We start from the raw sequence: 17,643 nt of genomic DNA, 5'->3' as shown, positions 1-17,643 counted from the left end.
ATATATATATATATTTTGCATTTGTTTAACATTTGAACGGAAGGAAAAAGAAATGTCAGCAACCCATTTGTGCTTTCAATCATATCCTTGATAGAAAGAAAAATATGAATGAATATTAAAAGGGATTAACATAATTATGTACGAAATATTGAATAATGATAGAAATTTATGAAATTCTACTCTAAGTATCATATGCCTTTTGTGACGAATAGATTAAAGGCAAACACTTTACTTGACCTATAACAAAATATATATTTTTTAAATAGTGATATCTTTTCATTGGAACAAGACATGATACAGTTTTCAGAAAGCCCAAACTGTGTTGCTGGATGAATACACTGAAATTCAACGGAAATACCATGCCAAGATTCACGTTTCTAACGTCACATCGTGTCACCTTCCTGAGACAGAATATAATGAATTCTTCTTTGAATCTGTATGGAAATGACTGGTAAATAATAGTACGCATTATTTTGATACCATGAATCCTTCAGTCGTGATCCTGAAAGGGAAAAAAGAAAAATCATTATAAATAAAGAAATAAAGATAGAGAGAAGAGGAATTACTAAATGAATTAATTAAATAAGTTTAAACATGATTGAATGAATGAATTAATCAATCAAAATTAATATGTAGATACCTGAATAAGACGGAATTGCTATCCAATCAAATTATTACTATTACATCAAATATTCAATCAAAACATACTGTCGAAAATCTTTTAGTCACGTCTAACTATGATTCTTACATTCATGTTCATTGTGTATATCATATAGCGATATTTATCAGAAAAAAACGATCAATACAAGTTGTGTATCTAAATAATCGGGGTATTCCATTCTGCAACATGAAGAGCGCTTGTGCTGATTCAAATCATAACTTTAATTCACTACATGTCAGTGTTAATTTACACCAACAAGGTAAACAATTATATTATACGGGCTAATTTTCCGTTGTGTTACATTGCTGATAGCTTACAGCTATGTCCAGGTGTGTTTTATCATTAAATAACCAAGTCAGGAGAAATTGCTGTGTTTATAGGATGACATGTACATTGAATTGGTATGGAATTATAATTATAGTAAGAATACCTACCTGTATGACCATACTTACTCATTTTTCTACAGCATGCTGAGTGCGTCACTGTAAATCGCTTCTCACAAATCGTGATTGATAATCGTAAAATCTCGTCATACCACGTGTCATGACTGTAATACGGCACTTCTTTCTAACCAGCTTTTGAAAACTGGTTAGATTAATATTTTCCCTAAGATGTTAGGGATCTTTTGGATTAAAACAAAGGATACTGGCAATAAGTATGATAACATTGGTGATGATAATAAGGGCAAGGAGGGGAACATGCATATTTTGATCATGCAATGTGACATGTTTAATTAGTGAAAGAGGATAGAAAGAAAGGCAAATCTCCAATATGAAATATTCATTGAAACACAAACCACATTGAAAAAAATACAGTAGACAAAATTGACAAACTGTAAAAAAAAACATAATATAAAAAGGGTGAATATAAAAATTAATGAACATTATAAACAATTTTTTTAAGAAGTAAAATATATTATGTAAACGACGAAGAATTGGAAAATAAGAGTGTCTACATGTACATGTGTATGTTTTTAGATAATTATTATAGTGTATTAATTTAACATTTTTATATTCTTTTATTGCTCTCGCATTTTCCTTCTTCTTTGTTCAGGATATCGAAATCAGAAGGTTTAGCATTTGTAGGCCATACCATTCATGGGCCCTATCTAAAAGAAGGTTTTGAGACAAAGTAATTCTCAAGTCATCCAACCAGGAAATGAATTATGTTTCCCTTTCTTCAATTTGTATTTCACATTGACATTTATCAAAAAGAGTCTGAATCTGTTATTGGAATTGAGATGATTAAAATAGCTTATCTTTTCAATATCATCAGTCATCGGATTTCCTTTGAATCTATACTTAGTTTAAATAATTAAAGATATATATTAATGAAAAATACGGTGAAAATAAGTCAGACTTCTAGATCTCTTCTCTTTTATACCTCCCTGCGGAAAATAAAGATAAGAATCTTACCAGCCTTGGCACACTTGATCTTTTTACAACTCGTCATGGAATTCTCTCGCGTTCCCTTCAAGGAGAAATTTGGACGGGCGCGCGCTTGTTTGGAGATCTCGGCGCACAGGTACTGATCTTCATCACAGTTAACGTCCTCAGAGTTAACCCTTGCCTCGAGATTCCGGAAGACCATAGAGTCTCCAGATCTCATGTCAATACTGGCCTCTCTGGGATCGAGGGTCTGCTGGTCCAAGATATCACGTCGACCTGAGCCGTCCATGTGAGTAGCAGTGAATGTTTCCAGGCGCCAGAGGTCGTCACCATCAGCATCCCCTCCAGAGGGGTTCGAGTCCACTCTAAAGTCAAAGGTCAGGTCGTTTGGCCCATCTTCAAGCTCGTCATCAGAATTCAACATGAGCCGAGTGTTGTCTATGAGAACACCTGTGTATTATGTTTACAAAAATTGTCTTTTTAATGGGTGTTTTTTTTATTGATATCGAGGTTTTTTGATAAACAGGGTAAAGTCACACAATCATATTCTCAGCCTCGAGAATTTGAAGCAGTCTCGTTCTTAACTCGGTTTACTTTATTCCTCTAATTGAAGTGATCCATGTGGGAAGCAGTGGATTAAATTTGTCACTTTAAGAATTGGAAGTGTAATTAGGCCTTCTGACAAGTCATGATTTCATTACGGCAGACAAAAATAATCCAACTTCTGACAAATGGTAATAACTCTTACAACAGAAAACGCATCTTGCGTTATAGCACATATCGTTTACATTTTAAGGAAAGCATCCTTGAAATCTCTCTTCCAAGTCCTTTTTTCCACTAGGAAGCTATCGAGAACTTGATGGGTAGGGAAGGCAGTGGATGTCGACATGAATTAATCTGTTTATGCTTAGTTCTACAGACTTCAAGGCCCGTATTTTATTCACCTAAGGTCACTAGATCCCAGTCTAACGAAATAATGCAAATGAAATTTCACAGTGCATCAGGCTACACTTTCATTTTGAACATAGACCTATCCTGCGACCGTGACCCTACTGATCAAAGTTATAATAGATTAACTTGAGATATTGGCAAACCGTTGCTTGATACAGGGGCCGCGGAACCGGGGGGGCGGAGGGGCTTCAGCCCCCCCCCCCCCCATTTTTTTTCCAAAACCGTGTACAAAAACGTAAAAATGACCATATGATTGTGATTTTTAGCATGGTCAGCCCCCCCCCCCCTTTGAAAACCGTTCCGCGGCCCCTGTGATATGATTCTTTTTCTTTCATCAATCGTATATTACCTGGAAATTATCACAAATAGTACATAATGAGCAGTTGTGCCAAAGTTACATATCCGCAATAGACCCTCTATTTGACACCGAGTATTTGTGCAAACAAATTTGACAAGTACTTAATTTGTGAAGTACTTACCTTCACAATTAAGTTCGAAACAGTCGATAAGCACATCCTCGCTGGGTTTGGCAAGGAATTCGAAATCTGGAGTGGCGGCTTCATTTTTACGAAGCTCGGAACAGAAGTACCTGACCTCGTCACAAGTGCGTCCTGTCATGTCGAAGTTGGTGTCTACAGCTCCGTATCGTATGTCCTCACCAGGGAAAGCTGGTCTGTCCTTTTGATACGGAGTAAAGACGTTGGCCTCTTGGGGGTTATACCTCGGGCCACGACCATCAGGATATGAACTGCCAAAAGTTGTCAGATCCCAGAGATCTTCACCAATTGCCTTCCCACTGGAAGGATCGGCGACACCAGTGATGTCGTACAGAATTCTGTTGTTTGGTGTGCCTTCACTTACGCGCCCGTTACCCAGCAGATTTGTATCAACGTCCGTCAGAATAACAGCTGGAATATTCATACATGTAAAGTAGAAAGATTATTTTGCAAGTTGGTCATCGTCATTACGCATATTATCATATTTTCTTTCAAGAAACCCCTACGCAGTTATCATAATAGCTTACTTTCTTTAAGGCACCTTTGTGTTGTGCTCCCTTATCATATTTTTGTTAACGCTCATTGGCCATTACATCTACAAATTAAATGTAAAAAATCTTTTTAATGACCAGTAACCACACTTTTCTGAAAAACTTTTTTCCTTTACTTGAAAGCTATATATGCGTAATAAATCATATAATTCGATTGGATTGAACATAAATACTAATTTTCATGACAAAATTGCTTTGTACCAATTTATGTCACAATATTATAGATGATATGGTGTTGATCTACTTGCCGTAGAAAACACAGCAGTTTTTAGATGCAGAACGTAGATATTGTTAAATATTCATATTAGACTTTCAATAGCTTAATCGGGATAGTGTTGATTGCCTAATTGTTTTATTTCAATATCGCATTACAACGGACTTACGTCTCCGGCAAGGTTGCTCTTTGCAGCTTACTATTTCATCACCACCACCTTGTACCTCGAACTTGAAATCAGGACTGGCCATCATACCCTTCGAGAACTCAAGGCACAGGAAGCGGTACTCAGAGTCACAACCAATTTGAGAGAGGTCGAACTCAGCCTCCAGATTGTTTAATTCGAGGGGTGTTCCTTCACCCTCTGCAGGTATTGATGATTCTGCTCGGTCCAAGATCTGCCGAACATAGCCAAGACGTGGTCCAGCGCCATCAGGACTAGGAGAGCCAAATACTCCAATTCGCCAGAGCCCATCACCATCGGCTGAACCACTTTCTGGTAATGTGCTAAGGTCAACGTTGAGAAGCATGTCATCGGGTTCATCAGCCCTGACCGGTCCAATTGGGGACATGTCCCAATCCATGTCATCAAAGATAACTCCTGTTGAATGATAAATTAAGTAGTCATAGTGAGTATCCTTATCAAGAAGGCTCAGTAAAAACATGATAATATCAACAGTTGTATTTAAATCAGATAGCATGTATATTTGACATTACTCCATTTTACTGATGTGGGGATTCTAAAAAGCGTCACTTAAAGAAAAATTAAACTTAAGTAATCTTATTATGTATGTGACTTTTTCATTTGTGCTCCCGATACATTAAGTGCTTCGGGATTTTGAACTCCCGTGCATTCAGTCTGATAATACTTCTGTATACTATAGTCTACACCATACATGTATTTTGCTGCAGAGTAAATTTGATATACACTACTGGGCAGATGAGCTGTATGAATAGGTATCTGGAGCCAAGTTCATTTTCACCTGTCTAGAAGCAACATTTTTGCGGTACCTACACGTACGCACCCAGGACAGAATATATTGCCAGTATTTTAGCTTGATTAGTGATTAACAACTAGCAGAGTTCATAATGAATGTTTTTTCATGAGAAATCCAAAATATATGCAAATAATATAAATTAGGCTTGCATGCACATGCATTGATTTATTTGATCACTATCAACACTAAAAAATCATGATTCACTTTCACTGTATCCTTGATGCAGTCTTGCTATAACATAAGGTATAATTTTCTTCTTCCAGTAGCGTGCATAAATGTATCTATTTGTGGCTTTTTGCAAGTATTAAACATGTTTGTGGTAAAAAGTTAAAAACACTTTAAATGTACACGCATAATTTCATTTTGAATAATACAAAAGTTACCTTTACAGGCGTCATCAGGTACTTCAAAACAACTCCTCAGGACAGACTCATCCGGAACAGCGCTAAACTGGAAATCTGGGATGGACTCAGGGTCTTTGTTGACCTCGTTACAGATGTACTTGACCTGGGGGCACTTGAGTCCAGTCATGTCGAAGTTAGACACAAGCGGGACGAAATCAAGTGTGTCTCCTTGAGCCAAGACTGGAAGTGCTGCGTGGTATCCCGAAAGCACCTGCTCCTGGTAGTTTGCTTGTGGTCCATTGCCGTTTGCACGCTCACTTCCCCACTGGCTCAGGGTCCAGAGATCAACTCCCCTGATCGTACCAGTTTGATCGGTGGTGGATGCAACAGAATTGTATGTAATCGGATTTTCTGCCTTTCCTTCATAAAGCATGAGATCTGTTTTAACGTCGGTTGGAGTAGATTCGAGGTCGTTGATTTCGACACCTGCAGATAATTCAAACATAAGTTACATTATATTTAATTAATATTTTATCTCACCAGTCACCATCATACTGATCTGTAGCATTTATTTTCATTATTTGGTAAATAAAATATTGCATGACACCGTGAATACAATGGGACGATCACTGTCTCGACTGTCTGAATTGCAATTTAATCAAACCAAAAATTAAACGATCTTAGCTCATGACTACATTTACCCAGACAAGAAAAGTTTTGTTTTGGGGGATGTTTTTAATTCGGGGAGTGTGAGCATTGGCGGCGGAAGCCAAAAAATTTAGGGGGGTCCACCTGAAATTTAGGGATGGACACAGGTAAAAAAGTTTGACAAGCCAAAAAAAAAAGTCATCAACCAAAATTTTAGGGAGTACCACAAAAAATTTAGGGGGGTCCACTTGAATTTAGGGGGGGACGCAGGAAACAAATATAACAAGCAAAAAAAGCAACTAAATTTTAGGGGTGACTGTCCCCCCCCCACCTCAAATTTAGGGGGCGGGACCCCCATCCCCCCCCCCCCCCCCCCCCCCGCTTTCGCCGCCTATGAGTGTGAGGGTCATTTCATAACGTTGAAACCGCTTCAGAAACACTTCAGGGACTTAAGTTTTGTTTCAGGAAACCAAAGAATTAAATAAGAAATGTAATTGCCAGGGTCAACCCTACCCCCCCCCCCTTCTGATCAAGAAAGAAAAAAATAAAAAAAAATAAAGCCAAAGGGGGAGAGTATTATTGATACAGGGGGTGCTACCTATGGTAAATGACATACATAGCACCCCCTGAAAACTCTCCATCCCCTGGAGAAGAAAAGTAACCTGTACAACTTATAGGTTTTGAAATGCTTCATAACTTCAAAATAGAAAATAACATTGTTTTACTCGGTTCTCTATGCCCCTCTCATACAAATGTCCCTTCAATGCAATGAATTATTATTGAATGAGTTTTACTTTGTGTGACCTAATAAATTGTTATAACTTATAAGTAACCAACATGTGAAATTTGAAAGAAAAATGTTTGAAGTAACGATTAGATAACAACACACCTCTACATCTCTGTTCTTTGCAAGATATTATTGAATCTTCTCCAGATTCAGTCTCGAATTTGAAATCCGGTGTGGGCGATTCTCCTTTCTTGAACTCAACACAGAGCCACCTGAATTCATCACAGCCAACTTCGTCTATTGGAAAGTCGACATCAAGCTTGCCAAAGTCCAGGGGTCCTCCGTCCTCAAGAGGCAAAGCTTCGTTGAACGGATCTAGGGTCTGAGTAACCTCATGTCTGCGTGGTCCTATGCCATCCGGGCTATTAGCGGCAAAGACACCCAACTCCCACAATCCATCTCCAATCACATCGGGACTTTCTGGGTCAAAAAGAACTTCTGTGTCGATAGTCAGAGGTGAAGGTTGTCCAAACGGAGCAATACCAATTTCGGGCTCCCATTCAATATCTGTAGCAGTGGCACCTGTAAAGAAAAAATTATTTAACTTTAAGTGTTGCAGATGATTCCTAATTATTTTTATTTTGGGTTGAGGGTTAGATAGTGACAAACTTATAAGATTATTCACGTAATTGGAATAATCATTTACAAGTTGGTGTGAAAAGTTGACACTTTTTTTAAATAATGTGTTCATATAGAATACTGTCAATTGACCGAAGACCGAAGTATTGAAACCTCCGTGGGTATAAAATATCCCAAAAAGTGTACAAGAGAAACAGTTAACGATAAACAATAAGAAGAGAAATAATAAAGAGCATGTTGTTTCATTAGAGACCTACATTTTGATAATTTTTTTCCAATCAGTGTTGGAGAAGATTTTGGTTGTTGTTGTCGTTTAGAATGTTCAAAATAACTTACCTTTGCATCGATCTCTCATGTCTACACATTGAGTCGTTACCGAATCGTCGGGGCGAGCTTCAAAGATGTAGTTAACACTGGCCCTGGGGTTCTTATCAAGGTCAAAACAGAGATATGGAGCATCTTCACAACGCATCCCTGTCATGTCGAAATCAAAATCAACTTGCTCGAATGGAAGATTCTCCCCTTCATTGAGATTGGTGCCAGCTTCCATGGGATCAAGAATCTGCTCGATGAGGCCGGTCTTGGGTCCTTCTCCATTCGGATTTTGGCTGGCATATGCACCTACTGTCCATAGCTGGTCTCCCCACACGTTGGTGGAGTCGTCGGCGGTGATTCCACTCAGATCAACTGTGAGAGGATTGTTTTTATTCTCGATGATGTTTTGGTCTCCAAGATCAACTTCCAGATCGGTAAAGATTGCCTCTGCAAGAAAAAGATTATGACGGAACTTTAAGGCGGTGTCCTTGGGACATTTAAATGTATGTTCCGTTGCCTAACGAGGTAGTTTGATTACGTTGTGGTCGAAATTAAAGAAAATATGCAAACAGAATAGCAGTGACTTATAAAGTTGAAGCAATCATCTGTAATGTGTAAATACTGAAATGACATATACCTACATAAACATTGGCATGGGATGGAAAGTGTTAATACTTCATATAGAGTGAATATAATAATTTCTTCCACTATTGTATCTTTTATATGAGGATTATCATTACTGATGGATTGCTAGTCTGTTTCAGTTTTTTTAATAAAAATGCGTCATGGTGTTTGTACATTTGTACTCTTTAATCACTATGTTGAGTCTTACTTGATAAACATTCCTGTTCTTTGCATTCTACTAAAACATTGTCTTCTGCATGATCACTTGCAGATCCCACTGTCCGAAAGAAATACAAAGGTTGCGGATCATCTCCTCCGGTGAACTCAACGCAAACATATCCAAAGTCATTGCAACCGACGGTACCAATCTCAAAGTCGGCAGTCACCCCGGGTTGTTCGAGTAAACCGCTATTTTGTGGTAAAGTAACACCTTCTTGTGGCGTGTCAAGAATATTCCTTTTGTAGTTAAATTTTTCTCCTGTTCCATCGGGATTCCTGCTTCCGTACAGCCCCATTCTCCACAGGCCATTGCCGGCAACTTCGCGGTTGTCGTCTTCAAACATGACATTGCCGTCAATAGTCACTTCGCTTTCCTGACCGGATATAACCGTACCCGTTGGCGTTAAGCTCCAGTCCAGAGACTCAGCCCATACATCTGTTCAGCAGAAAACAGAGCAGAAATAGTGAGTTCCATGAATGAAGTGGGTCGTCGCAATGGTCAAAAGTTTTCTTCTCGCAAAAACTTTCTCTCATTTCTTGATCGGAAACCCAAACATTAGAGGATAACCATGATAACGTTGATAGAAAAAATATATTATTTTACCTCAATAAATGCATAGATTTCTTACCTTTCTATAGGGCGATAGTTGTCGAAGCACTGAAATGATCAAATATGACTTATAATATAGGTAAGAAAACGTATTTCCAGTCCCAAGATGGGCGGAATACTGTACATCTAGATTATTAACTCTTAACTCAAATATAAAAAAAAACATATAAATTAAAGTCTTCGAAACAGTTAGAGGTATAAAAGGAAAAACTCATCTTTACTGTCTTTCATACCGGACTGTAATGTGCCCATGTACAGTAGTTGGTTGGATGTTTTATTAATGGTTGGCATTTTCAAAATATAAAAGGCCTTCTTTCTGTCTTGACACTGCAATGTGGATCATCGTAATCACAAAATATCCCACATGGTTTCAATTAGTACAATTACTGGTAATATACTTTTTCGCGGCGGATTGTCTGTCATACAACTGAAAGTTCATGGAGAAACGTCATTCAGATCAGTCTTTCAAGAAGATGTTTTGTATCGCCGTATTCGATGAAAACGTCTGTACCTCCTTCTTTTTTACCATAGCATACTTGGTGCAAATGTGTAGAAGTTATTGATTTACAAGTGCCTCCAAGGCAGAGCCATGTTCATATCTTCGAATAATAATTACTGAATAGTAATTGCTGGATGAAACACAAGAATGGTTAATCCGCATGAATCGATGATCCATATCCTAGCTAGATTATTGAATCTGGGAGTCAATGCTTGCTGAGTGATATCCGAGCAGAGCCAAGACGGGCTTCCAGTCATGAAGTTATGCCATGTTAACAGGAAAAGTCAAGAAAATATCATAACCAGGTTGACTTTAAAAATCAATCTGAATAAAAACGAGTCAACAGGTTTACTTCCAAATGATTGCCACGTTGCTATTAAAGTCAGTACTGCACACCTGCATTAGACATATTGAAGTGTAAAATCAATAGAGTCCCCATCCTTTTCCATTACTATGTTTAGAAAAGAGGGGTTTTCTACATTTCTTTCAAGATGCTTACGCGCTATTAATGCCTTTAAAGGAAGAACAACGCCAAAACCATGAAGGTATCGCACTTTAGCTGGTAGTCAGATGAAAATTTATGTGCCGATCCTAAATAAGAAAAGATATAAACTATGCGCATGCCATATCTGAAAAAATTAGATGTACTCACTTGATAAACATTCCTGTTCCTTACATCTGGTGAGTGTATTTTGTGCCGGAGAATTATCTGTGGCACCCTCTTTGCGGAAGAAATAGTTTGGATTTGGATTGTCCCCTCCAGTGAATTCCACGCACACATAGCCGAAGTCATTGCAACCGACAGTTCCGATTTCAAAGTCGGTCTCAACATCAGGCATTCCAAGAGGAACTCCTTCCTCTAGGGTGGTTCCCTGTTGGGGCCAGCTCAGTGTCTGTGGTTTGTAACCATAGCGATCGCCTGAGCCATCAGCTGTTCTGCTGCCGTACAGACCCATGCGCCAGAGTCCATCACCAGATAACAACGGGTTATCCTCTCGGAAGAAGACTGTAGCGTCCAGATTGACCGCCGTTTCCTGATAGGGTATTACTGTTTCTGCTGGTTCCAGCTCCCATTCTAGATCCCTAGCAACGATTCCTTATTTTATGTGGGAGAGAGATGAAAAGATAAAGACGAAAGGTTACCTTACACTTATAAATGTGCTAGATTTTTATACTAAATACCGCGAAGATTAATGGTAATTGTCATGGCATGCATTAACTGGTTAAAGGGGAATCCAGCCTTGGCCATAAAATGTTGTGTTGGGAAGGAGAAAAATAAATTAAACAGAATGGTAAAAGTTTGAAAGAAATCGGACAAGCAATAAGAAAGTTATAGCTGTTTTAAAATTGAGATCACTAATAATATGTAGATTTCGAATTGGCAACTAAGTAAGTAACTTATGACAATGGGCAAGGACAACTTTCCCATATGCCATGTACTTTATTATCAGGGATTTGTGGTTTTCTCCTAAGTACCCATTTCCCTGGGGCAATAATCTAAATATATCCCAGGTAGTATATTGTTTTATGTCCTCAAGAAAGAAAAATATAATTTGAAATAAAACTTTTGGGAAAAATGACATTTTAGCCATAATATGTATTGGAGTACATGGAAGAGTAGTCCTTGCCTTACATCACTTTGACATCCCATATGCGGCCAATTTGAAGTCTCCATGGGTATAGTGATTACCAATATTTACAACTTTTAAAAATTCATAACTTTCTTGTAGTTTGTCCAATATTGTTTAAACTTTCACCTATCAATTTGTCTGAATTTTCTTTTCCTTATAAAAACAAGTTTTTATTTGGGTTGGATTCCCTTTAACATGGTGAAGTAAAAGGTAGGCTATATTACACAACTCCTTTGTTACTTTTAGTTGGTCGGAAATATTTTACAAATTGAATCTAAACAACTACACATTGTCATAAACGCTTTTGGACGCTCATAATATTTAAGACTACACTATCTTTGTAATCATTGAAGTTCGTATACAAAAACGAATACATTCAAGAACTCTACTTTGTAAGCTGAAATACCTGTAAGAATAGCGAACAAAACAAAATACCTCGACATTCTGGGGCTCCTGTACAACCGGTCTGTGCATCTGAGTCCGGGTATCCTCCTAAAGTATAGCCAAGGTCCCCAGTGGTCCTTGGGTTATCTCCCCTCTCGATCCTCACACAGATATACTTCATGTCGTCGCACTCGGCCATCGGGTCAGAAAAGGAAAAGTCCAGATCAGTAAACTCGAATTTTTCTTTTTTCTTAAAGTACTTGTCTTTTTGCGTCAGATCTAGAACGTCCTCTTCGAATCCAATCCTTGGTGATAAATAATAAGACGTTGCAAAAATGGTTGATTTTAATCGATATATACAGAAAAATCAAACAAGCATAACTCTGAATATTTCATCAAAATCGGATGTAAAATAAGAAAGTTATGACATTTTAAAGTTTCGCTTATTTTTCACAAATCAATTATATGCACAACTCAGTCACATGCAATTGAGAGTCAATGATGTCCCTCACTCACTTTTGTTGTTGTTGTTTATTGTTTGAATTGTACAATATTTAAATTTTTACAGATTTGACAATAAGGACCAACTTGACTTAACCATAAACTTTCAAAGTAATGGTAATTCCACAAGTTCAGCGAGGAATGACACTGAGGAGAAAATTATAATATTTCATATTTCATATAATAAAATACAAAAAAATATTGAGTGGGTGACGTCATCAGTCTGTTCATTTGCATACCGCCCAGGATGTGCATATAAATGATTTGTGAAATTAAGTGAAATTTTAAAATGTCATAACGTTCTTATTTTACATCCAATATTAATGAAATTTTCAGGGTAATGCTTGTTGGATTTTTCTCCTTTTATTTAAATTGACTTTTTGTTGGGATGGACTTATCCTTTTAATTATTGACATTTATGCATTTTATATAACACAAAATATAGCAGGACAGCTGCTCGTTTATGACGTCACAAATCCAAAACTTAAAATTCTAATAACTTTCTTAATCCTTAATGGATTATCCTCAAACTTTCTCCAATATTTTTCATTATTTTTTCTGCCATTTTTACAACAAACTTTCCTTCAGGGTGAACTTCCCCTTTAAGTGCAGCAAGCATTACAAATAAATGAGGACCTCTCTCTCTCTGTCACCCACACCCAAACACACTTACACGTACTTTCATCTGTCGAACTGTTATTCATATAATTATGTGATTATACAGAAAACAATTTTTGGGGTTTCATTTTTGGATTGATTTAGATTGACATTAGAAAAAAATATTTTCAAAAGAAATGAAACATAATACATACCAATATACAATTGTTATGATTCGTTTTACATCGCCTCAAAGTACAAGTAATGCAAAATTTATAAATAAGTGAATATTCAGTAAATTATATATTTCGCTCAAAAGCAAAACTTAGAGAATTCGGACAACTCACAGGGTGTTTGTGTTTCCATTTTAAACACCAACTTCTGTAATGTCATTAAAAAACGGACGAGGGCGGAGGCACCTGAAATGAATCCTGATCTTGTCTCATAACCTTTGGATGATTTGCTCATTTTTGCATTATGCTATATCTCTTTTAATTTCGAGGGTCTTATATTACCTTGGTCCTTTGCCGTCTGGATTGGCTGAAGCCCAAGCAGAAAGTTTCCATATATCTTCTCCTGAGACTCCGGTGGTGTCCATAGCATCATGAAACTTGATGGGAACATCAAAGCTCACTTGATTGTCCCCTCCCTCTGCGATGGTATCTGTGCTTGTGATTTCAGGCAGGACTTTCTTCGCCAGGACATCTGTTAGGGTTAGTGGGAATCAATTGAATATGAGGACGTTGAGTAACCGGATTTGTACAATCATTTGTTATTTGATAATATTTATTACGTGTTGATAATTAGCATATTGTTACATGATTGTGCGTCCCAAACCAACTCATCCTGAGGGCAGAATTGATGGAGAAAATAGCCTCAAGTGCTTTGGAGGCTTTTGATGTGGCATCTGAAAAATATCTTTCCTACCATAATAAAGCTTGTATATCTTTTTTTCATGCATATCTAGTAATTATACTACTATACAGTATATATATCAAATTACGGTCACTGGTCTTGTTGTTGGATATATTCTAAGTGAAGTCGTTCCCAATTGAAAGCGTTGTGAGCTGTAGTCATGCTTTGTAATTTGTTTTCCAAAATGTTTGAATGCATGTCATAAAGACGTTTAAATGGGTATATAATTAAAGGTACTGCTATCGATCAAAATACTTACTGTATGGACAGAGGTAGCAACATGCTCCATCCGGTTTTATTGGTGAAGCGCAGAATGCTGGTTGACAACTCTCAATCACACAGGTAACAGTAGCGTTGTTGCAGGCACAGGTGGTGCATTCGTCCACTGCCCACGATTGGGAGTCCATGTACGGAACTCCTCGATAAACACATGGCAAAAGACCCTCGCCGGAGCTGAGGCTGACTGAGACTGACATCTCCTGAGCTAAAGACAGAAGTTAAGAAAGAGGGAGTTTTTGTTTGATTTTGATCTAATTTTTATCAAATCATAAATAAAACAATAAGGCAATAGGCCTAACTAACGAAATCAATTATTATGCAGCCTACAACAAAAAGTAAATTCATTTATCGTAATGGATGACCCACATCAAAGGGATAAAGACAATATTATTACGTAAGTTTAGGCGGGACCTTCATCAACAATATTCAGCCATCAAACGGCCGTGCTCATTCTAGTTTCCTGAAATTTCCAATACTATACAATATCAACAAATACATGATTAGAGTGATTTAACAAAATTCAAACACTGCCTTGGTAATGATATAAATAAATTTAATTGTGAACCATTATTCAAGAAGGTTCCTCAGTGAGAGAGGTTCTGAATTGAAGCTTGAAATCTTTTCAGGTGGCATTGAGATAACTACTTATTCTCTCTTCGAATTTAAAGTTTCAAACAAAAATTACTTTATATAATCGAGCAGAAGTGAAAGCGAGACTTAACCCTAAAAAGAATTGGCTATTTTAACCCCTAAGCAGACCGGAGGCTCATTAAACCTCCCCCATGACATATTCTATAAATTGTAAGATCAAATACTTTGAAAAATCTCATTACTAATCAATTATGATAATTTATGCCTAAACTCAGTTTGCTTTAATTAACTAAATCGGGCACTAAACTGTTATTTTTACTCACTGACTTTTCGTACGATTCAGATTATCAAATAAAAGTTAGGAAGAAATAATATCTTTTTTTTTTCTTGTGCATTTCTTTGGGCTTTTTTTTACTTTTTATTTTTTTTTATGGAAATTATTTTCTATGAATTTATTCTGACAATGTAGAAGTAGAAAAAATGATACATTTTGAAATTTTGGCTTAAAATCAATTTGCATTGGATTTCAACACACGATTTCAATTCACGATTTTTAGCTATTTTGGGTCTGACATGCACTAACGAAACGTTGCGTAGTTCGGAACTGTGTACCCGGATGTCTCAATTCCCATAAGTTGCACAAGACTTGAAAGAAAAATAGGCACTACAAAACCAATTATAATGTTAGTTTATGTACTGAGTATACAAAACAAGTTCTAAAATATATGCCTATGGGTATACTTAAATATCTTAAACAAATTGATTTTTTTTTTTACCTTTATACACCCATATTCTACATTAATTTCAATTCTTGAAAATTGTTTAAGATTGTTATAGCAGTATTTCGATTCAAAATCTCTGCTAGTCAGAAATCACGGAACAAAAATATCTTTTCATTCTTTTTATCAAAATATAGCACTTGATTTTTTATTTATTTATTTATTCGTAAATTGCGAGGTTGCGTGCATGTGCGGGGTGTGTATGTGCGTGTGTGTTAGATATTTAACGGTGTATGCAATTATAATATTTGAAGTCTTATTTTAAAATGCAATATCATATAATTATGTTAGATTTTAGAGTATATTGTACGGTGAATTGTAATGTTTTATCTGTGCATTCTTCATGAAATATGTACGATCATACTGTAATCGTACATCGATCACACAACTAAGTCTATGTAAGATTTCAAGTAATATTGACAAGCTTATGTTATTTGCTCACTAAGTACGTATTCTTTTCAGTGAAATAAAGCAAGAATTGACAAAGGTGTAAGCCGCAAGATTTGTTATTGAACCCCCGACTTTAAAATGATTTCCCTTTTTCGTTTTCTTTTTGTGTGTTTTAACTACGAGTTAATATTATTAGGGAGGAGTACAGTATCCTTACGAGTTATCTTTTACTTTAAATATCAGGTCTTCTATTTTCCTACCTATCGTTCTTGACTATGTTTCTTTTATAACAAGCTAGATTCAGGTCAAAATGACAAAAATATACTCATGTGTGCAAGAATCTATTTAATGTCTTCCTGATAAAGTCTGATAATAAACAGAATCTATTCGTTTTAGATTACTTTTAGAGTGTTTTGAAACTCTTCTTCTTTGATTTCATTTAAAGATGACATTGCGAAAACCGAGTTCAATCAGATTTCGATAATGGTCGATTTCGAAGAGTGGGTATCATCTTCATCATCAACTCAAAGATTAGAAACGGTGTAATTGTTTTTATTTCAAGACTTTAAATTAGCAATGGCACTGGAGTGAGAAATGTGATTTTTATTTCAAACGTTAAGTATTAGGATCTACGCATACTTTGGCAAAATTGGCAAAATCGTCTTACCTTCTCCATGAAATGCTAGCAGGAATACGATAAGGAACCCTAGAAGTGCAAACCACTTGGGCCGATGCAACTGGTCCCCAAAGCTATACATGATGTACAATCTTTGACATGGACCGAGTGAAGTTGTGAGAGCTTCCCTGCTGACGAACTTCTCAGTCGGCTCTCTCTTCAGAAAGTACTAGTCGAGAAGAATCGAGGTTGATCGAATGCACTTCCTAACTCTTCTGAAGAAGGGTGGAATTTTGTTGGGTAAAAACTGTTTTTCCCCCCGTCCAACCTTGCAGCAAATGCGTACGCACCCCCAAAACCCACGCGCTACACACACACACACCCTTCCCTCCCTCACACACACACTCTCTCTCATCCTCTCTCACGCTCACACACTTTTATCTACTGAACAGTCAATATCTTATCTTTCTGTTCTCCTTCCACCATCTTTTTCCTTCGTTCATTCTCTCTCATTGAAATGATTAGTCTTGTAGGTCAAGTACAGTGTTAATACAATAAGTTTAATGACTCTGGCAGATTTGGTTTTATGCCCCCACAAACTCAGACGGACCGATATTGCTCGTTTGCTGCTGATTCTGCAGTAGGAAGAATTAATAACACGGTGATGCAATACTAAATATTGCATGATGATTTACGGGGAAAAGAGGATCAATGAACGATCCTGCAAAACCTGACTATGTGTTACGTTATGCATAAATTAATAAACAATAAGAATATGATAATATCACACCTTTCATTGATATTATATTTTTCATTTTAATTCAAGTAATCAAAATAACAAATTAGAAAGTATTACTTGATTTATGAAGATCAGAATGCGTACTTAAACTTTGATAAGGTTTTTTTTTTATTTGATGATCAAATTTCTCTCCAAATGTCGTAATTGAATATATCATAAACTTCATAGTCAAGTAGTGATGCATGTGATCTTGATTATGCTTTATTTCATTATTTTCAATATGATTTTTATAAGTTATTGAAGCTAGGCGTAATAAGCCAGGAACCAGGGAGACAA

At 36.8% G+C, this 17,643-nt stretch overlaps 1 protein-coding gene across 2 annotated transcripts; it reads right to left on the bottom strand.

The window, feature by feature from the left end:
- Positions 1 to 1,989: 1,989 nt before the first annotated feature.
- LOC129257173 (uncharacterized) lies at positions 1,990 to 17,014 on the bottom strand. 2 transcript variants are annotated; one of them, XM_054895442.2, is made up of 12 exons: positions 16,620 to 17,014; positions 14,173 to 14,397; positions 13,514 to 13,703; positions 11,952 to 12,205; positions 10,538 to 10,981; positions 8,766 to 9,212; positions 7,955 to 8,380; positions 7,142 to 7,561; positions 5,644 to 6,090; positions 4,432 to 4,863; positions 3,480 to 3,908; positions 1,991 to 2,499 (listed from the first exon to the last, which is right to left on the bottom strand). In XM_054895442.2, exons 1-12 carry the CDS (start codon positions 16,708 to 16,710, stop codon positions 2,039 to 2,041), a joined length of 4,266 nt encoding a protein of 1,421 aa, XP_054751417.1. In that variant the 5' UTR covers positions 16,711 to 17,014; the 3' UTR covers positions 1,991 to 2,038. The 2 variants fall into 2 exon arrangements, with proteins under 2 accessions (XP_063953209.1, XP_054751417.1); XM_064097139.1 differs by lacking the exon at positions 8,766 to 9,212 and having other exon boundaries at positions 1,990 to 2,499.
- Positions 17,015 to 17,643: the final 629 nt, after the last annotated feature.

This window comes from Lytechinus pictus, chromosome 3 (genome assembly GCF_037042905.1).
Source record: "Lytechinus pictus isolate F3 Inbred chromosome 3, Lp3.0, whole genome shotgun sequence".
In the NCBI taxonomy this organism is placed as follows: domain Eukaryota; kingdom Metazoa; phylum Echinodermata; class Echinoidea; order Temnopleuroida; family Toxopneustidae; genus Lytechinus; species Lytechinus pictus.
Note: the sequence above shows the minus strand (reverse complement) of the source record. Positions and strands in the feature narration are given on the sequence as shown.

Excerpts from the sequence above, each read along its gene's own strand:
- LOC129257173 (XM_054895442.2), bottom strand. The coding sequence starts at position 16,710 with ATGTATAGCTTTGGGGACCAGTTGCATCGGCCCAAGTGGTTTGCACTT. Across the intron at positions 4,864-5,643 it reads ACCTGATGACGCCTGTAAAG|GAGTTATCTTTGATGACATG; the intron begins GTAACTTTTGTA and ends ATCATTCAACAG. Across the intron at positions 2,500-3,479 it reads TTTCGAACTTAATTGTGAAG|GTGTTCTCATAGACAACACT; the intron begins GTAAGTACTTCA and ends CATAATACACAG.